This window comes from Nannobrachium achirus, assembly GCF_963921795.1.
Source record: "Nannobrachium achirus genome assembly, chromosome: 13".
NCBI classification, from domain to species: Eukaryota; Metazoa; Chordata; class Actinopteri; order Myctophiformes; family Myctophidae; genus Nannobrachium; species Nannobrachium achirus.
Genome location: NC_137833.1, coordinates 43173024 through 43195095, shown reverse-complemented (window position 1 = coordinate 43195095; position 22072 = coordinate 43173024). Strand labels below are relative to the sequence as shown.

General features: G+C 42.0%; 3 protein-coding genes across 3 annotated transcripts in view; 1 reads left to right on the top strand and 2 right to left on the bottom strand.

Annotated features, from left to right (window-relative positions):
• mcph1 (microcephalin 1) overlaps window positions 1-7704 on the bottom strand; it is a gene marked incomplete at its 3' end in the record, with an annotated part of 45345 nt that extends 37641 nt beyond the window's left edge. The window contains exons 1-7 of the mRNA XM_080740746.1: window positions 7637-7704; window positions 3852-3942; window positions 3352-3423; window positions 3161-3252; window positions 1715-1833; window positions 1046-1130; window positions 496-601 (exon numbers count right to left, since the gene is read on the bottom strand). Coding sequence (XP_080596872.1) covers window positions 496-601; window positions 1046-1130; window positions 1715-1833; window positions 3161-3252; window positions 3352-3394 — 445 coding nt within the window. The 5' untranslated portion in view covers window positions 3395-3423; window positions 3852-3942; window positions 7637-7704. The remainder of the gene's footprint in view (window positions 1-495; window positions 602-1045; window positions 1131-1714; window positions 1834-3160; window positions 3253-3351; window positions 3424-3851; window positions 3943-7636) is intronic.
• A 938-nt stretch (window positions 7705-8642) lies between these two features.
• LOC308297332 (poly(ADP-ribose) glycohydrolase-like) lies at window positions 8643-10516 on the top strand (the record flags this gene model as incomplete). Its single annotated transcript, XM_080740745.1, has 2 exons — window positions 8643-10254; window positions 10386-10516. The coding sequence occupies 2 exons, from the start codon at window positions 8643-8645 to the stop codon at window positions 10514-10516; spliced, it is 1743 nt and encodes a 580-aa protein (XP_080596871.1).
• A 7016-nt stretch (window positions 10517-17532) lies between these two features.
• LOC308297331 (neuropeptide Y receptor type 4-like) lies at window positions 17533-18939 on the bottom strand (the record flags this gene model as incomplete). The annotated part of the gene is made up of 1 exon (XM_080740744.1): window positions 17533-18939. The coding sequence occupies one exon, from the start codon at window positions 18937-18939 to the stop codon at window positions 17533-17535; it is 1407 nt and encodes a 468-aa protein (XP_080596870.1).
• Between the last annotated feature and the right edge of the window lie 3133 nt (window positions 18940-22072).

The following is a 22072-nucleotide window of genomic DNA, read 5'->3' as shown; positions in this document are numbered from 1 at the left end:
CGATGCTTTCCAAGGATGGTAGTGTCGACGGGACACTACCATCAACACACAGATTTTCACGCACAGATGATTATCAACACGTACTAATGCCTACGTCGGGCCAGTGTGTGAGGGCCCTACGATAGAAAACAAGATGGCATGAAACAAGCTAGACTGTAAACAGTCTAAAACTTCCCACTATACAATATAACTGACAATGACCAATTCATTAAAACCTTCTGATCACACTAATAAAACAATGTCTAAGCTCCTTCTAAAAGTCAATTGTGAGATTTGACACAGTACATCTCCGGAGACAAAAAACCCAACTCCAGACATTCTGAGACAGTATAATTCCTGTAGCAAATGTTTTATCTGCATTCTGCAACAACGTAAAACAGTTTGTTATCATAGTTATTGTGTCTTATTTTCATCTTCAACAATGAAAAAAACACTTTGGTTTCATTATGAATCTTAGATGTGAAAAGCCCTTATAAAGCCCTATTGGTCTCTTACCGAAAGGTGGTTTTGGAATTAGGTCTCTAATCATCTTGTCCAACTTCTTTTTCTTGCGCTTGTCACTATCAGGGGTTTTCCTCTCTCCTGGTTGCATGCAACGATGCTAAAAGAAATCAAGAACGAAAAATGTATGAATGACCAGATGAAAATCATGTACCCACGATTTATACCCATAACTGCTTGGTCATGTACTGTGACTGACTGTGTGTGTGTGGGGGTCCAAAAAATAAAATCACTAATTTAACATAACCACCCAACACAGTATCAAATAACTACGTAAACAACTCCACATTTCCTGTGCATCCTGGGAAATATGCAAATATAGCAATCCTCATGACATGGGACACGCCCCCAGGCTGAGAGAATACACAGAAGACTACATGTAAATTATTTTCTATATGTTTTTAACATGGCAATTTCTTTTAAATCATTCCAATTTGACTGTTTGGTTGATGATAACACGTTATTCTGTGGTGTGACAAACTGAGAATACATATTACATTGTATTACTGCTTTACAGCCACTTTAAATCCAATATAGTACTTACTTTCTTTTTGTTCAACACAGTCTTAACATCATCATTTAAGGCTGGGTATAACTCTTCATCCACATGTTCACCATCATCTTTACATCTGAAAAATCATTTACCCCAAAACAAAACAGAACATGAGCAAGTAATTAGCGTTATCAAATCCTGTGCACACACACAACATTTACATTTCAACTGCCCCTAACGGTAAAGCAGACCAAAATGGCAGTGGATGTGTTGGATGCAGCTCAAAGTGAACTTTACTCAGATATCTACTTTGTCGCCGTCCGACATTCATTTCCTAGCCTGTGTAAAAGAAAATTAAAAAAAGAAAACAGGCAACAATGGCCAAAACTCAATCGAAAATCGGCGATCGAAAATCTGTGAAAGTGGACGTTTTCAAGATGTTTTGGCCATTATCTCAGGAACGGAAGGCCCAATCTGCTCAGCTCAAAGCTTGTTGGATGCGTGACTTTGCAGACATTAAGCGCATAATGACACCTTTTGGGGTTTTCGGACCTAAAAGTATAGTTTGTTATTCAGGCCGGGCTGAGCCTCGGGTCGCCGCCCAGCAGGGCCCAGTTAGAGCCGGTGAGAACTCTACAAGTGATGCTTGTATTATTTAATGGATTAAGGATACAAATGTAAATCACACAACACACACACACACAAAAACAGACAGATTACCTGGCAACCCACAGGACTGAAACAAGCTTGACACCAGTGTTCTTAGCTTTGGTCCATGTAGCTTGATGTCCATTCTTGAAGACTACATGGGTAACTTTCTTATTGAATGACTTCGTTACCTGAGAAATTAAAAGACAGGAAGTATAAGTATATTATCGGTGGATACCTTTTATGTCCAACACAGTTACTTTTCAGGATGGAAAAGAACCTGTGCTCCAATGGATTAACTGTAATTATGTTATGCACAAGCTTGTTATTACTTTTTTATTGGTTATACATTTATGAAACCCACAAACAGACTTACACATACATTACACACACACTTTTCAAAAATGGCAGATTGTGACCCATTGTGAACTTAGCTCGGCCATTCTTTTACGCAAAACACTGCCATATGACAAAGTATAAAAGACTACAAGTACAAAGTCACGTTTTCACTGAGCCAAATTCTGGACGTGTTTTCAAAAGTTCTGGCAATTTTGAAATTCACGTCATGTGAAAATGGCCACTCATTTTGTGTGGCGGAAGTTTTGGCGTCCGAATTTTCACGGCAAAGTACCTAGTATTTTTTGCTGAAAGTACCGGGAGAATACAATTTTCCCTGCAGTGAAAATGCATACTGTGATTTTTGACAAACAGGTGCGTAAAAGGAGCCAATAATAACAGTAGAAGCATTGTATTTGGGATTGAAAACGATTTTAAGGTAAATGTATTAGAAACGCACTGTGTCCATGGCTGGCTGCGTGCGCAAAGATTTCTCAATGAGGTTCATAATTATAGTTTCATGGTAGGAAATGGACAGCTGTTGTCTACTTCCTCTTCAATGAAAAGCGTATGCATTTGCTATGTCATTTTATGTTAGTTATTGTCTTTACTGTATGTCTTGGGGGGTTTGTATGTCTATGATTTATTGTTGTGATTATTGAATAAAAAAGTGAAAAAAAAAGAATAATGTGTGCATTGCTCTTGGGTAAGAACTTTGTGTAGTCTATATCCTCAGAAGCCTATAGTAGTCTATCCTGTGAAACTACCGGGCTACGAGTTTGCTGCAAAAGTGAAACCTGTGTCACCCGAGTCAGCGAGCATGAGATAGAGAGAGACAGCGACAGACAGAGAGAGAGCTGTGCAGTAGACTACAACAGAGGCGCATTTGAAATGTGATTTGCAGAAGGTGATAATAATACATTTACTATGCGTTTTTTAATCGGGCAAGAACTGGCATGGTTACAGTCACCTCTTGCGCTAGTATGACGCCACCACAATGATCTTTAGTGAAAACTGTGGCTTATTCCGGCTATACCAGCCTTTTTGCTGCCAATGAGGGCATTTGAAAAAATAAAAACTTCCAGCGCGTTATGCTAATTATTTTTGCAGGAAAGAATTCCGGTAATGAAAACATGGCTCAAGTGACTGAATGTGCACTAAATGTAGAATACATGGACTCACCTGGGCTCCCATTTCTTCCAACTGCTGGATGAATGACTTGGAATAGTTATCGGTTTTGTCCGATGACCAGACATCAACATATGCGACAACATCTGTTGACGGAAGAGATGGGGAAAAGTTTTAGCAGGATCAAAAAGAGAAGGTGCATTTTACGTGTATCGTAGTTCAGCAGGGTGTGTACCATCACTTACCTTTGAGAACATCTAGACAGCTACTGGCACTGCCTGTAGTCATTATGCCCTCGAACACAGAGATAAATCCACCTGTAATACCACAGAAATATTAATAATAACTCAGATTTATACAGTTCTTTTCAAAGACGCTTAACATGGTGGGAGGAGAAAACGAAAATGAAAGACGAAAATGAAAGAAGAAAACTCAGCAACGAAGATCAGCAAGACCATGACAACCCACACTATTGAAACATCATGATGACATTACTCCTAAAAAAAGACAGAGAGAGAGAGCGAGAACTAAACCATCATACCGACTATAATAAATATGTAAGCAAGCAATGCAATTAATTATATATATATTTTCTGTATTATGCTATTTGACGAATGGACATGTTACATCACAAACAGCCGGTGGAAGAAAAGTTTACAAAATACCCTTGTCAAATGACATTGTAATAATTCAATGTGTGAATAATGCTGTATGTATGACTATTAGAGCAGTTAGTGGAACTTACTTGGAAGTAATGTGCATGTGTGAGTCAGTCTGAAGCTGCCTGGTACTACAGATAAGAGATAAGAGAGAAGGGGAGCCTCACGTGGATCCGTCTGAAAATAAAACATGTTAATTTGTTATCCAGGTGCATGTCTGCAATTACTCTTAACAAGACTCAAGAATCAAGGTTTATTTGTCACACTAATATTACTCATAGAGGTACAAGCAGTGAAATTCAATGTGGTATAGTTCACAATACTGTGCAGTGTGCAACATCAAACATATAATTTTCCAAATGTCTGTCTGAGTGAGTGTCTGTCTGTCTGTCTGTCTGTCTGTCTGTCTGTCTGTCTGTCTGTCTGTCTGTCACAGCGTTTCTCCTCAGTGGCTGGAGCAATTGATCTGAAATCGCATCACCATTAGCATATGAACACACCTGACATAACTGTGAAGCCCGTTTGTCACTTTCACAAATCATATGCTGTATATTAGCATTTTTATGGTGTATCTATATCTATTCTGCATCTAGCTTGAGGCATATCTATTCTGCATCTAGCATGAGGCAACATGTTTAACCAGCTGTGTGTGTGTGTGTGTGTGTGTGTGTGTGTGTGTGTGTGTGTGTGTGTGTGTGTGTGTGGGGGGGGGGGGGGGGGGGGGGGGGGTCGGTTGTCTGGCCCTGTTACAGATTTTGTCCAAAAATCATGCAGATCGGTACACAGTATCTCTGTAGCCATTAAAACGGGTATTTCTTACATTGATGCTCCTACATATTATCATGCAAGCACCAGTTAAAGTTACTTTCCATCCCTCATATACTGTGTGCACAGTGCACATCCCATAACCCACACACTGCACATAATTTCGGAGCTCATATCTTTTAACGGGTAAGGGCTAGTAGCAATAACAATAATAAACAGGCATTGACACTAAGGCTTGCCCACCTGCTAAATGAAACTTTGGGGCAGGTGAAGTTTACTTTCAGTTTGCCCGACCGGACAGGTGCTCATTTTTTAGAGGGGACGCAACCATCTATAAACAACACAAGATATCTGTCTAAACACCTGAACGTGGCCAGAGTGCTCTGTCTTCTGATCTGTGGAATGTAAAATAAGAGCTCTGTTTACATATAATGTGCTGTTTTTTTTCTGTTGCTACACAAAAATGTAAAATAACAAGTGTGAAACCATAGACCTATTCAATCATAGCTATGTAGGTATTTGGATTTGTAGTATTGAGTTACAGTATGACATGTTTTATTGCACAGCCCCAGAAGTAAAGAAATGTGTTAAATTGAGTGGTAATTAAAATCTCAGCGATCATTTTATAATGGACGTTTTACTTTTCGGGCAAGTGGAAGTGACCTTTGGGCAAGTAGAACATGACCTTGTGGTTAATAAACCAGACCGAACACAACAACACCCCCTGACGGTAGTGGTGTACGGTCTGTAACCGATCCATTGAGATTCTATTTCCTCAAACAGCTTCAAGGGTTGGCCAATCAGGGTTGTATGCTTGGGGCACGTGGTTTGGGGCTCGTGTCACTAGGCTTTAGCCCGCCCCCCAGAAATGAAAGCTCTTCCTGAAATCCCAGACTCTCTTCCCAAAACGAAGTGTGTGATAGAGGCTGGCAACGCCAGGCAAAACATGACCAGTACTTGCCCGACAGGCAAGTTCCTCTGAGACCTTAGTGTCAACCCCTGATAAAGCTAGGATGGGAAGAATAACTATTGCAGGCAACATCAGCAAAACAGTAAAATAATGAGCATTAATAAAGCATAACCAACACACATGCAGCCAGGAGGTAGTTGTTGTGTATACTGTATGTACACTATAGCACTTAAGTAGAGAGATGCCTGCAACAAAGCAGAAAGCCCGCAGCACTCCAATTTAGATACAGTCTTTTCGGTGCATGGCTCAAAAGAACATGCCAGGTGAAGAAGTTGCCAGCATTCAAGGAATCTCCTTTTTAAAAAGTTTTATTTACCTCAAAACAGGCTCAGAACGGACGCGTTTCGACCATCTAGGACTAGGTCTTCATCAGCGTTAGTAAACAGACTGATTTACTAACGCTGATGAAGACCTAGATGGTCGAAACGCGTCTGAACGGCTGAATCGGAGCCTGTTTGGAGGTAAATAAAACTTTTTAAAAAGGAGATTCCTTGAATCAACTTCTTCACCACACTACAGCACTTCCCAAACAGTGGGTCAGGACTCAGGAGTCAGGGCCAGTCTATGGGTCGCAGAGGGTAGCGAGTAAATCTCCTACTAGTCTCCTACATTTACCAAAATAATTTCAAAATATATATATTCTTTTCCAGTAGTATTTCATAGAAAAAGGTTTAAGTAGTGAAACTAGCAGTTCCACAAGCTCACAACATGTTGCAAAGCTAAGCATTTTGAGCTTGTAGATCTGCTATTTTCACTACTTCTAAAAGAAAATCACTTTATTTATAAAACATGAACATAGCAATAAAATAAAGTCCAAGACAAATGTGGATCTAATCTGGACCCAATTATACATTATAGCCAATGAATAAATTAGACTATAGTTGTAATAACCTTTTTAAGATGATACATTTGTTTATCCTGTCATAATTGATTCTGGATTCTATGGAAAAAAATTAAAAAAGATTTGATAACAAAGAAAAGTTTCCTTTTAAGATGTTGACTTGACACACTGACTGCGTTATATAATTTTAACCACTAAAGCTGTCTTAGAAGATCTTTGTTGAAGATGTCTGAAAAAGGGTGGCAGCATTCATGTATTTATTTAATGAATAAATGTAATTCTGTATGGTAGAGTACAGTATCTTAATAGTTAGTAGAGCGGTCACAATTATGACATTTTTCATGACGACGATTAATTGTCACTCAAATAATTGCGATTAACGATTTAATTGTGTTTTTGTCGTTGCAATTACATTTCTGTTTGGCGTGTAGACTTTGAAGTTGCACATGGTAGATAATATGACACATAATCTAAATATACAAAGAAATTACAGACATATTTGACAACTTTATACTTAAATAAAAAATCACACTCGTGTGAACTGAGCGGTGGTTCCCCCCCCCCCCCTTCCCCCCTGTGTGTGTGTGTGTGTGTGTGTGTGTGTGTGTGTGTGTGTGTGTGTGTGTGTGTGTGTGTGTGTGCCTGGTCTGGCCTGGCCTGAACAACAGCGCCCCTCCCTTAACATGTGTGGTCAGAAAAGGTTACTGCAGGCTACAGACAGACAGACAGACAGACATACCCACACACACGGCCACGTATAGGAGCGTTGTGACCACCGCTCAAAAATAACATTGATAGTGGAATTAGCAGATCTACTGTGAGCGTAGATCGTTTTTGAAAATGTTTGAAAATATATTAGCCCTGAAACATGACGGGTCGTGTTATCACTATCAGACAGCGACCGTCATGTTTCAGGGCTTGAAAATATATTAACATTTTTCAATATGGGAACGATTATGAGGATTATGCCAAAATAATAGCGATTACGTAAAATAACTGCGATTAGACGATTATGTAATAATTGTGACAGCCCTATTAGTTAGTTAGTTAGTTAGTTAGTTATACTGTACTATACTAACTATTAGTTAGTTAGTTTAGCCAAGCTAACGATAACGTTGTTTCTTGTTTGTTTATTTGGCTAGCTGCATAGCTGCCTACAACCACACTACTTTTCGTAATAATGTGAACTTAAACCCAAATGTAACTATAACTCAACAGACAACACCACATCCGCATCTGAGTGTAAACAAACATGTCATATCTCCACAAAACGATAAGAAAACACTTTTACTTACACAGTTACTTGGTTGGGTTGGAGGTTTTATTGTTGAAGTTACACACGACTCTCCCGCCTGGAGTTTATGGTACAATCTGTGCAAGGAAGGTTGAGGAAGTGATTGGCAGACTGGTCAAATACATCACTTCCGTTCTTTTCTTCTTCTTTGGGGCTCTTTGGCGGTCGGTAAACCAGTTTGGGCGCATTACCGCCAACTTCCTGTCTTTTCCTCGGTTTCCGAAACTGTGCCCAAATCTGAGTCACAGATGTATCACAGATGTCAGAATAGATAGACAAATCACAGGTTTACAGTTTAGCTTACTCTATATGGTCACAGGTCACACAGGATGGCCAGCTGATTTATTGATTGATTGATTGATTGATTGATTGATTGATTGATTGATTGATTGATTGATTGATTGATTGATTGATTGATTGGTTGATTGGTTGGTTGATTGATTGAAGTAGCCTATTTATTAGAAGTTTGCATATATGTATGTATATGTACAGATGTATATGTACAATATATGTACAGTAAGTATATGTATATGTAGATGTAGATGTATATGTACAGATGTATATGTACAGTATATGTATATGTATATGTGTATGATGTACTGTATGTGATGTCACGTGAAGCTTGACCAATCATCTTTGCCCCTTTCTGATTGGCTACGGGCATAAACGGCCCCTCTTTAATTGGCTATACGGGCATAAACACAGACACACAGAGATTTTATTGATAGATAGATAGATAGATAGATAGATAGATAGATAGATAGAAGATGTTAGTGTTTTGCCAATTATTTGGGAGCCCAATCGTAATATCCTCACAAGGTGTGAGGATCTGCAGTGGGCTGCAGAGGGATCACCAATGCACCAATGAAATGTGTAACCCCAAAATGCGCAATTAAGGCTGTTACGTCATAGCACGTCACGAATGGTCTGTATATAGTGCCCTCCCAAACTCATAGCTTGCAAACCTTAAACAACAAGCTTCCTACAGCCCTATGGACTTTAGCAGGATGCTGCGGAACACACTGAAATGTGCCCAGTCTCTCCCTCGGCTGAGGGATTGTCCTGGCCAGCACACTGTCATGATACGGACAGACCTTCTCCAGAAGGACAAACTTCCTGTTCCATATCCCAGCACGTTTCAGGATATCTGGGATGATGATCATGTAAAGATGCCCTGCTCAGAGAAGGTAAACCGTGTTCAGGTGCTGAATGAGAAGACGGGAGACCTGCAGCGTCAGGGCAGATGGCAAGTGATCCGGGAATCATTGAGTGTGAAATTTACAAGCTCACAAGTTTTGAAGAAGGCAATATTGAAATACAATTCTCCACAAAGTCCACATGTGCCAATTTCCAAGAAATTGGACTTCACAGCATTTGATTTGTACTGCAGCAAGGTCCTGCAACCCGATGATGAAGATCACCTACTGGACGTGTTGCTCCCAGACATGGTGAAATTAGCACTGAGACTCCCTGAGCTGTGTACCAAGCACATAGCTTACCTTAAGAAAGGGATGGACCGCTCCATCACCATGTCTCAGGAGCAGGCGGCGTGCTTGTTGGCCAATGCCTTCTTTTGCACCTTCCCCCATCGCAGCTCTGGAGATGCTGATTACGTCACCTACCCTGACATCAACTTCTTCCTGTTGTTTGAGGGGACCTCTCCAAAGAAGATTGAGAAGCTCAAGACCCTGTTGTGCTATTTCAAAAGTGTCACTGAGAAAATGCCTACTGGTCTAATAACATTCACAAGAAAATCTTTGCCAAGCTCCCAAGCTCCCGCCTGGAAACTCTCAAAAGCTATGTTGTCAAAGCTGCGTGTTGCTTGTAAAGGGACCATAGAGGACGGTGGCCACGGAATGCTTCAGGTGGATTTTGCCAACCGGCTTGTGGGAGGGGGCGTATTCGGTTCCGGGCTGGTTCAGGAGGAGATCCGTTTCCTGATCAACCCCGAGCTCATCGTGTCCCGCCTCTTCACAGAGTCCCTGAGCGATGACGAATGCCTCATCGTCACAGGTACGCAGCAGTACAGCAAATACACAGGCTTTGCAGACAGCTTCGAATGGGTCGGCAGCCATGAAGAAACAGCTCCAAGGGATGCCTGGCAGAGAAAATGCACTGAAATTGTGGCCATTGACGCACTGCAGTGCCACAGCTTCATGGAACAGTTTCACCTAAGCAGGATCACCAGAGAACTTAATAAGGCTTACTGTGGCTTTGCCCGCCCTGGGGAAGGGGGAACTCTCCCAGCTGTGGCCACGGGGAGCTGGGGCTGTGGAAACTTTGGAGGAGACCCGCGACTTAAAGCTCTGCTCCAGATACTAGCAGCTTCTGAGGCAGAACGAGACGTGTCCTTTTTCACCTTTGGTGACAGCAAACTCATGGTAGACGTCCACGACATGCACTCGTTCATCGCAGAGCGGAACATCTCGATTGGGGAGGTTTTTAATCTCCTGGAAAAGTACTACAAAGCTATATGTTCAACATGCCACAGCCGGAACCCTGTCGGCCTCTACACCTTTATCTACCAGGAGGCCAGCCCCTCCCTGAGGCGGGGCCTTGGCGAGATACCACGTACGCCATTCTCGCTCGGACGTGCCGTCTACAACACAGAAGACAGAGGTGAGTCATTTTAAATAAAATGTTGCACATCAATTGATTCATTTTGCACCTGGATTTCTGTTTTGATATTATTGGTTGTGAGGAATTGAATATAAACCAATATGTCCGTAGAAATCAACTTTATTTTAAAGATTTGTCTGGCATGAAGAAGAGGAGAGCAATGGAAATACACATTGGCAACTGCAAGATGACTACTGAGAACACCACAGTCCAGGAGGCATCAGAGTTGGAGAATAAGGTGGAGGAAGAGGAGAAAATATAGGAGGAGCAGAAGAGAGAGAGAATGGAATGGAGGAAGCGATTACCGGAGAAAGCTATGGTCATGATAATGGTGGAGAAAAGGAAGAAGCAGTGGTGGAGAGGGAGAGAATGAAGGATATCCTGGACACCTCTGTCCTCGAGACGGAGCGATCAGAGATGTGGAGGCCCTCCACCTGTACACAGGGGACCCCGGGCCGATGTGGGAAGAGGTCACGTTTTATCACCATATTTGATAGATGCTATGTTGGCTATTTGTTCACATGTCTTTGTTATGTATGTAGATTTGTTTTGCTGGACCACAGTAGGTTTTGATGTTTACCTGGTATCCTAGATTCTTTGAAACGCTACGTTTTGTTGTTTTCGACGAGGGTTCACGACATTTACTCTGATTTCACAGTTGCTCTGTATACTGTAGAAGCATGTGCTAAATTGTAGGAAAGCCACTGCCCACAGAGATTTTTGGAGACATTCTTCACGGTGTAGACATGGCTGAGCTCGTCCTGGAGCTCATGATCAAGAACGGCAGGAGGCGCCGCTTATGTTTTTCTTTTATGTTTATGTTTTTGTTTAGTTTTTCTTTTCATTTCTTTATTTTCTTTTTATTTTTATACTGTTTTTTTTTTCTTCTTTATATATATAATAGTATAGATATACTCATACCGTACACAGTGTATATACTGTTTTATGTAACGGTTTTTCTTTTGGTATTTTTTAATCACATATTTTATTTACTTATTTGTTTATTTATTTGTTTAATTAGCGTGGTTGCCTACAGGGACACCGGCTTTGTTCAATGGAGGAGTGGTGCAAGCTTCAGGATTGTTCAAGCTTCATGTGACATCACAATACATACCTGTACAAGTAAGGGACAGTCTTTTTTGCAGGTCTTTCAGTCCGAGTGAATCAACCTCTCATTGGTCCGACCAGGTTAACATTCACCAGCGTCGGCAGGTTAGCATTCACCAGCGTTAGTTTTACTGAGGTTAGGGTTAGGTATATCTCTGCCCCCACCTCCGCACAGCCAATCACAAGCAAAAATCACTATCCCGTACAAGTAAAACACCCTAATGGCGACTAGCGACCCTCAGGTCGACAGAGCTTCTAAATGCGGCACAAACATGTTGTTGCAGTTGGCACAATAGATCTGAGGGGAAATATGGGGGATAACTTCCTTCTTGTGTTGCTGCTTTCATCGCTAACTCACATAGCTCTGTGCCGCCACCCGGTGGCTTTCACAGATGTGACAGGACTTGAGGTGACTGACTCACGGACATGGTGTTTTCATACTAACTGCGACCTGACGGTCACAATAAATAGGCAACCACATGTTCCCAGAATGGCACCTTTCTTGCACCTTTCTGGTGGTTTCCCAAAGTGGGTGCCGTGGCACCCTAGGGTGCAATGATGCCAGTCCAGGGGCAATCTCTCGAGAAAAGAGTCAATGATGGCTACGGGACAAGTGGGCGGTCCCTTTTCGTGACGATGGCTAGCCAGATTGGTCCAGGGGTGACTCGGAATAATTTGATAATATTTGGAATTCATCAATATCACTTCATCAATATCACTTCACTATGCTTAGTAAAACAGACCTGATTTAGACCTGATCTACAAGCTCACAACGCGTCACGCTGTGATGCGTTGTGAGCTTGTAGATCTGCTATTTTTGGTGAACCTTCCTCCCAGAATAGGGATGCTGGGGTTCAAGTGATTAAATGCCAAGTATAAATATTTAATCCTGTTGGAAAAGGATATTTCTCCGTGATATAGCCTTCCGTATCTCAGGTGGAAAGATGTGCATATTTACGTTGCGTAATACGATGTAAGATTCTAAAAATGAATCGTTTAATTCAGGGGTGTCGTGGATTAAAAATTATTTACAGGGGTGCCCTGAGTGAAGAATTTGAAAACCCCTGCTGTAGGCAACACACTATTGTATTCGGCCCGAGAATCTTTTCCCAGTAAAGTGAACCTGTCTTTCGTAAACTCGAGTCATGTGAAAGGCAGGGGCGTCACAAGGGGTAGGAAAGTGGGACTGAGTTACTGGGGCCCAAGGTGGAGGGGCCCTAATGACAACAAGTAGGTCGGGAGTGGCTTATTGTCGGTATCAGCCGGTAACACGCGGGAGTCTGTCCCCGTTACAATGCGCTAGACCCCTGGGAGATGGACTGCTGAGGTGGAGCGCCACACCTACCATCAGCTCCCAGTACTTGCCGCACGACTTGCCAAGCCGTGCTACTCATACGCTGAGTTGGCCCTAATGACTTTATTGAAAAATAGCAGATATACAAGCTCACAGCGCGCTGCAAGCTTGTAGATCTGCTATTTTTGAAAAGTTGTGAAAATCTTTGAATATATGTATTTTTTAAGCGAACATTTCTAACTCAAATTTTGCTTCTGGGGGTCCCTGGAACTAAATATTTTGAGATCGGGGTCCGTGGCCAAATACATATCATCTTGGGGGTCCTTGACATAGGTTTCTTGCACACATTTTCACGATTTTTCAAAAATAGCAGATATACAAGCTCGCAGCGCGGCACTCGGCAGCGCTGTGAGCTTGTATATCTGCTATTTTTCAATAGTTAACATTCATGGGGGGCCCGCAGTGAATCCTTGTACCCAGGGCCCAGAATTTGGTGTGACGCCCCTGGTGAAAGGGACCGCCATTTAGATTTACAAGTTTGTGGATCGGCTATTTTCAAATAGCCAGAACTGATTTTGATGCTATATGTTAACACATTTAGATGGATCCCCCTCAGGGACCCCTGGTGGTCCCCTGACCCACCGAGTACCACTGATCATACAGAGCAGAGAGCCCACGGAGCCTGACGTGTTTCAGACCAAGGAGAAACACCTCATCTCTGCTATATTTTCTGTCATGTCACCAGTAGCCATGGTCCTCACATTTCATGTCCTTGATGGATCTGCTAGGGTTACGAAGGTTCAGAGACACCTACGCTTTCATTTGGCCTATAGTCTAGACTCCTCCTGCCCTCTGATTCTAATTCAAGGAGAGTCTGGTTTACGAGGCTAGCTTTCATTGTGCCGGATCACGTCAGGCACATTCATTCAGTCTACTCAAGCAAAAATACATTTATTGCATTGCATTTCAAGTTCCAGACATCATTGTGCAACATGGATAATATAGTCTACAGTACACACATAGAAATCCTAGAACCCAATATTTCAAGGTTTCGTTATATATTTTCAAATCAACAAAATGGACCCTATTTTCCGTCCATGCCTTACCCCTTATCCCTACATCTCTTGGCATCTTTTGAAGAATATTTTTAAAATACTTAAAATAGCCAATCTACATCGACACGTTGTGAGCTTGTAGACTAGTAAGACGCCTCAAGGCGACATGCAACCTCACCCTTTGGCCATCTGGCCAGTGATGTATATCGTACCAGTTACCCATATGGAGATCCATGTACTGTATATAGTACATCCCTTTTATGCCCATACATGGAGATCCCTGTCTGAACCAGCCACACATAAATGGGCTGTCTGGGCATTCCCATTTGAAGTCCTGTTTAGATATGGGCTTAATATTGATGACATCAGGGATCTCCATATATGGGCATAAAAGGGATTCTGTTAGAGTGGTTCCCATGACATCACAACATACAATATCTGTTATACCCATATCACTGGCCAGATGGCCATGTCTTGGCCATCTGGCCAGTGATATATATCGATGACATCATGGATCTTCATATATGGGCATAAAAGGGATTCTGGGGAATACCCATATATGGACTTTTACATAGGATCACCTGTGATATCACCTGTGATGTCACAGTGATGTGTCAAGGGAACTACAGTGTCAAGCGTGACCTTCAGAGATACACAGATACGTGGACAAGATGTGCCGGACATCACAGTGACATCAGAGCATGAAGTCAGAGTGGCAAACCAAATAGTCCTATTCACGGCCCGCCCCTCAGCAACTTCCTGGTGCTGAAGTCACGTTTTGAAGGGTAAAACCCTGCTAAAAACCCATAGAGTTAACACAGACATCGCAAATTTAATGCAATTTCCGTATAGTAAAGTATAAAATACGGCTAGCATGATCAAGAACACGAGATAGTAAAAGGCACAAAGTATTATAATTTACTTTACCGTTCGAAATAATGATTTGTTGGCTTTAAGTCCAGCTATTTCTGTGTTAGTTTCCCCTTCATAACTGACGTCAGCACTAGGAAGTTGCTGAGAAATTTGCTGAGTGGGCGGGCCGTGAATATAGGGCTAATACAGTGTAAAAATGTGTACACGTCTACACGCGGACAAGCTGTGACGTTTCTCATAGCAAACTTGCGACCAATCAGCTATTTGAACTATGGAAAAAAAGGTTTTTCAAAATAGTTAAAAAATGGCAAAAAGGTTTAGGGATAAGGTGTAAGGCATGGAAGAAAATAGGGCACAATGGAATTAATGAATTGCATTCACCAGGTCTTAATTACTTTCTCTTCACGCAGCAAAATTGAAAAGCAGCAGATTGTTTTTTTTTTCTGCCACATGAAACAAAACAAGTCCATTATAGAACCAAACACATCCACAAATAATATATGCATATTTTTAAATGTATTTAATTATACAGAAAGCCCCACTTAAATTAAATTAGTGCACTGATTAAAGGCTATTTATTCACAATCTCAAGTTCACCTTTGTCTTGTACGAATGTTTTCCCAGTAAGGTTTTCCTGCCTTTGTAACAGAATGGAAAGTCCTCTGAATTGTTTTAGAAAGCATTGTGTAAATGAGAGCATATTAGAATTCAATTGAATGTTAATTGTCCTGATTACAGGCCATTTATTCTCAAACACCATTTGTCCTTCACCACTGTCTCTAAAACATTTATAGAGGTTGACAACAACCATATGTTTTATATTCAATGAAGAAATTGTTAAATTAAATTCACTATAACGTCATATAGATGTAAAATTAACAATGACATACAACGTACAACATACATTACAGTTACATAGGCACACTCAGCTCTACTTCAACGTGCCTAATTTAAGGCAATATACTTACAATATTTGCTCATACAGTATGCACATATTTATACATAATATATTTATAACATAATATAAACAAAGGTCTGTTGTCTCAAACTGGACACAGATTTATTTGCAATGATGTATTAACAAGTGTATCCTTTTTAAAGCGTAACTGTTCCAATTATATTGCATTGCCATTAGAAAACCCTTTATAAAACGTCACTCAACTAAGAATCAATCCAGTGCTACACCTTTTTTTTAAGTCAAAGCTATACAAATTAATATTTCACAGTGCACTTCTGATACATAACTTCAAAGACATTCTACATAATCAAAGCTAAACCAATGTTGGGCCTACAGTACAGTACGGACAGACTGAAAAACAAAACGGTGCATCTATTTAGTGCCTTTACCCAAAGCACTTCACAATGTGCACTACATTCACCCATTAACGGCAGAGGAAACCACGCAAGATCTTTTGTGTTTTGCTCAAGACATAGTGTGGGGATTTAAGGGGAGCAAATGCTAATTTCGTGCAAATTTGTCTTAAAGCGCAAAATTTTGCACAGATGTAGCCCAGGGCTTGCTCTAATGATTTAGCTAGGGCGCCCGAGCCGACGACCTTCGGGGTCGCCACAGCGGCCAAATCAAGTTGGCCTCCCATTGACTTTCTATACAGGAGGAAAATACCCAGAAAAAAAAAATCTGAGTATTTAAGTAGGATCTGAGGGGTCTAACTAGGGGTTTGTCATGATGCTGAATCCATTGCAGGCATTTGTTTTGCCCAAAAAACATTCCTTGGGCTAGAAATGGCCTCAGAAAACGATGCATGTATGGGTGAGCATTCATGTTAGTCGGAGTTAGCACGAGAAACAAAACCCTAAGGCCTCCGACTAACATGAATGCTCACCCATACATGCATCGTTTTCTGAGGCCATTTCTAGCCCAAGGAATGTTTTTTGTGAAATGCCTGCAATGGATTCAGCATGACAAACCCCAAGTTAGACCCCTCAGATCCTACTTAAATACCCAGAAAAAAAAAATGTTTCTGGGTATTTTCCTTCTGTATAGAAAGTCAATGGGAGGCCAACTTGATTTGGCCGCTGTGGCGACCCCGAAGGTCATCGGCTCGGGCGCCCTAGCTAAATCATTAGAGCAAGCCCTGGGCTACATCTGTGCAAAATTTTGCGCTTTAAGACAAATTTGCACGAAATTAGCATTTGCTCCCCTTAAATCCCCACACTAACACTTCGACATCAACTCAGGGGATTGAACTGGGAACCTTCTGTTCCCCAAGCGGCTGCTCCACCTCCTAAGCCACTGTCTGAGAGTGTACAAATGGAACAAATGTGTTCCATTTGTACACTCTCAAGAGTTCAGGATTGTACAGCACATTTGTGCATATCACGTCGACGGCATGGAGTTGCGGGACTAGGGTTGGAACTTGGGATCCTTTATGATTTTACTGATTCCGGTTCCTTAGCGATTCCCTCTTAACGGTTTCCTTTAACGTTCCTGTAAGTACAGGGTTCCAAATAGAACCTTAGCTCTTTAACTGCTGGTGACGAGTCTGTTCGTCGATCATTTTACTCATGCTCATGCTCTGAACAGCAGGGACGTGCAGAGAATGTAAGAGAGGCACGGACTGAAATTTCAAAAGGAGCCTTTTGGTGAAAATATCGAAAATAGCAGACCTTCAAGCTCACAACGCGTCGCGCTACGACACGTTGTGAGCTTGGAGGTCGGCTATTTTCGGTGCTTGATAACGCATTGAACTAAGCATAATCAAGTCAATACTGGAGATGTGGCGTAACGGCATGGATTTCTACACAGAGAGGGAAATTCTTTCAACATAAGACGCTGCATTCAAGTTCAGGAGAGTTTGGACAAGGCAATTCAATTCAATTTGTATTTCTTTCACCATAGCAAAAACAGCATGGTCTGGAGAGGGCACTTTTTACAGACGGATAAAAGGGCAGGGGCTCAAGCCCACACGTGCCTGCTGAACAGTGTGATCAAACCAGTTCCGGAAACGGCTCCAAATGCGAAGGGACCGATTCCGGTTCCTCGACGTTGGATGCGGTCCCTTCGGTTCCTCCGGTCGTTCCGGACTCCAACCCTGAGGGGGACATCTCCATGTGCACGGTGGACAATCGGCAGTGGTCGCGCTCCTCTTCCAGCACTGGGCTGCAGCGACACTGCAGCAGCGCCTCCCTGACCTCCGAGCGGAAGTTGGTGTTGAGGAAGCCATAGATGACAGGGTTGATGCACGTGGAGGACATGGCCAGCAGGTGGCAGAGGGAGAACAGCAGGTTGTGGTGGCAGACGGGCAGGGCCTCCTGGTTCCAGTCCGACACCGCGTTGAAGACGGTGAGCGGCAGCCAGCAAACGGCGAAGGCCGTTATCAGGGCGACCAGCATGATGTTGATTCGCCGACTTTGAATCATATGTTGGCTCTCCGGTATTCTGGCGCGATCCAGCATGTCTTTGCGGCGCCGCAGGCGGACAAACACCCTGATGTAACAGAACAGCACCAGCAGGAGTGGGCTGCAGTACTGGAACAGCAGGAGCCACGTGGTGTAAGCCAGCTTCTGTTGCTGCGACGGCCAATGCTCCAGACATGCTTCCAGATTGCCTGACGTGAGGACATGATACAACTGTGTGCGGTCTGAATTAGAAACCGCGGAGGAATTAGAATTCCTGCTGGGGATGGGCTGCACCAGGGATGTGTTAGCATGAGGCTGGAGATGTGCTTGGAACTTTGACTGGGGAATGTCAGCATAGGGCTCGTCTGTAAGCAGGTGAACGACTAGGAATGGGAGGGAAGTGAGGCAAGCAAGCATCCAGATCAGAACGACGGACATATAAGCCTGTGGAACGCTGGGTTTCCACCCAGAAGGATTGATGATCAACTGATGCCTTTCCAGAGCGATGAACACCAGCGACAGCACAGATACAGTCACTGACACACACTGGACGAATGGAACCAGTTTGCACAGTACTGACCCAAACACCCAGTGGTCCATTAGTGTGTAAACCACAGTGGATGGGAGGCAACAGACACATGTGAGGATGTCAGAGATTGACAGATTACAGATGAAGATGCTGGTGACATTTGCCCTCTCCCTGCTATGGGCTATGATGTGGATGAGGCAAATGTTCCCCATCAGCCCCAGAACCATTGTAATGCAATAACAAACCACTACAGACACTGTGAGGACAGGTGACATATGGCACCAGCCATCACCTTCCACCAGCACAAAGGGGTCAGTCTTGTTGTCAATCCACTCTTCCCCCTGCACCGACTGGCCGCTGGTTCTGCCCACCTCCCATGGAAGAGGAGGTTGAAGGGTTTCGTTGAAGGGCACAGAGAGAATGGGGCCGAATGCAAGAGACTGGTTCGCACTCCCTCTCCAGGACATCACAGCAAGACTACAATGCCGCTACGATCAAACCACCCATCCAAGCCGACTGGAAATATTCATCTGAGTGAGGGGGGAAAGGGGGGGGGGGGGCAGAGACAGAGACGGAGAGAGACAGTCACAGAGACAGACAGAAAGACAGACAGACAAATAGGAGGGGAGGCAAGGGTGGTTAAATTATGTAACTGGCCCCCAGCTATGGCCATAGGACATGATAATGCATGCATGTCTTGGTGGTAAAGAGTTCCTCTTGAGGATGGTTGCACAGTTGGAAGGAGAGAATAGTACTGAATGAGTCAGTCACTGCAGGTGCAAATGGAATTGACAAATCATTATAATTTCATAGATGAAATGCAGATTAATGCTTGTGATGATGATGAATACAAAATCAAATGTCTTTTAAAAATCTCTACCACAATGTACTACAGTGCTGGATATACTCAATTAAAGTAAAAGCACCTCAAAATTGTACATACTGTAAGTACAGTAGGCTACATGAGTGCATGTACTTATAGTTACTTTCCACAAATGACAGAGAAAAAGCAACCTCTGCAGTAGAAGAACAGTATGACCTGACGCTATTCAGTCTCACTATGTGATGCCTTTCTTCTTGTTCATGTCATATCAGCCAGCCAGGAGTTCTCTGTGACATCACAATAAATATAATGGTCTTCTGGGGAAATGTGTGAAAAACATCACCCTACCGTCATGAGATGACCGTGCTGATTCTGTGTTCTTATGAAAAGCTACTTATTAACAGCTAGTTTTATCTCATCTGCTTGGATGGTAATAAATAGGCTATAATACCTTTTTTATATAAAAGCCTGACTAATTGCTGCAGATGATAAAAACGAATAAAAAGTCCCACAACTCACCATGGAAATGGAGCTGCATGTGAATCAGACAGCATCTATGTTTGGAAATGAAACAGAGACTGAATGAGAGACATTCAAACACTTGACCCTGGTCAATGGGAATTAATTATCACACCACTGTTTAGTGTTTACCCATGAGAAGCCTACTTTTCATGAGAGACCTGTTATCCAATTATTATAAACAGACCATCAGCAGACCATATGTCAGTATCTCCTCAAAATCTGTGTGTGTGTGTGTGTGTGTGTGTGTGTGTGTGTGTGTGCGTGCGTGCGTGCGTGCGTGCGTGCGTGTGTTTGTGTGAGTGCGTGCGTGCGTGCGTGCGTGCGTGTGTGCGTGCGTGTGTGTACATGCACACAATTGTGCCATGGCATGCATCCACTTATACAACATGCATGTTTAATTACTGAATATAGCCTACACTGGTTCTCAAAGTGGGGTCCAGGGACCGACAGGGGTCCTTGAGGGGGTTACAGGGGGTCTGCAGCAAAATTATTAGTTGATATAGCATCACCCAGTTCAACCACTTTAAACCCATATAATTGGCTGTTTGAAAATAGACAATCTTAAGCTCACAACAGGATGTCATCATGAGGTGGGGCATTGTGAACTTGTAGATCTGCTATAAAAAATCAAATCAAATCAAACATTTTAATAACACAAATCTTGTATGGAGTCTCTGAAACAAAATGTCTTCAGATGGGGGTCCATGGCCAAAAACTTAATTTGGGGGTCCTTGACATGAAAATGTTTGAGAATCACTGGTATACAGCCTATACAGTATGTGTCCATGAGTCGGACTCCATGTAGGATGGAAATCTGACCTGCTTTCATACAATATATTTATATATATTTTCACACAAAGAAATTCATTCATTAATTCACACACACTTCTAAAGACTGATTAGGCTATTTGCCAGTAATGCTTAAAATAAAATCAAGGTTCAACATCAATCTTTTCTCTAAAATGATCTGCAGAAGCATATTTATAGCTTTACTTAACATGTTTTTTTTATATAAATTCGAAATACTGTTAAATATCATACATGGTTTGAATGTATGAAAAATATTTGTGATGCAAAGATGTTTAATAATAACAACAATATGCTACTACCCATAATAATGATAATAATAATCAGCAACAACTGCACAATGTCAAAGTGAACAGACTTGACAGATTCAGCATTTAATTGATCAGAGAAAATAAAAAATGAAATAAAAAAGGGGTACTGATTGTCCACAACAAAGACCATTTTGGCTGATAATAGTTCAATTGCACAGCACTCACCTGGTAGATTTGGTGGGGAAATGGTGACAGGATGCCAAGATGACTGACAATGTGATGCTCAGGTGTGAATCCAGAGTGAAGCAAAACGACACAAGCCCGGGCGTTGTATGGCAGAGAAAAGCACCATGAACATGCCTGTTATTTTTGGCTTGTAGTGTAGGAGACTTTGACAGGTCTGATGTTCCCAAACTATGAGCTCTACTGACACCCAGTGGTGAAACTATTGAACTATACCTTTCTATACTTACAGGTCTACCTTTCTTTTATAACCCCATATTGAAATGCAGGTGTCATAGCAGCAACAGCATAGTGTTCAAAGCCTCCCTCAAAACCCACATTTTCAGACTTGCTTTCCCTACCCAACTCTACTCTCCCTCTCAGCTTTTAATCTTGTGTATCCCTGCTAATGTACTTTTTTAGCTTTTAGCCTTTTAAATGTTGCCCTAATAAAGCAGTTTTTATTTGTAAAGTGACTTTGAGTACCATGAAAAGCCCTATTATTATTAATAATACGATTTTAAGATATATAAATAGACTTATCTGACATTAGACATCTGCATGGTCTAACTGAATGAACATTTGTATATTCTATCAAAGTATAAATGACGGTATAAACAATCATGATTTAGAAAATCTGCATCATACTATTCTTATGACAAGCACTTTGTATAGAGACTATAAGATCAAGAACTGTTTGAATAATCGGTTTCAGCTGATCAATTATATAAGATAGGCCTTGTAAAGGTTGACCAAGGGCCAAGGCTCCAAAAAGTTGACAAATCCAGAGATGCACAGTTTGGGGTTTATATTGTGCCCAAAACATCCTCCACCAACAGGTTCAGTGCAAAAATTGTGAAGGCCTTTAAATAAGAAAATACGACTTTACAAAAATAAGGAAAATGAAAATATACTTGACGGCTAAAGAAACAAAAGAAAACAAACTAGGGACTCAAGAAACTGTTTTAAACAGGC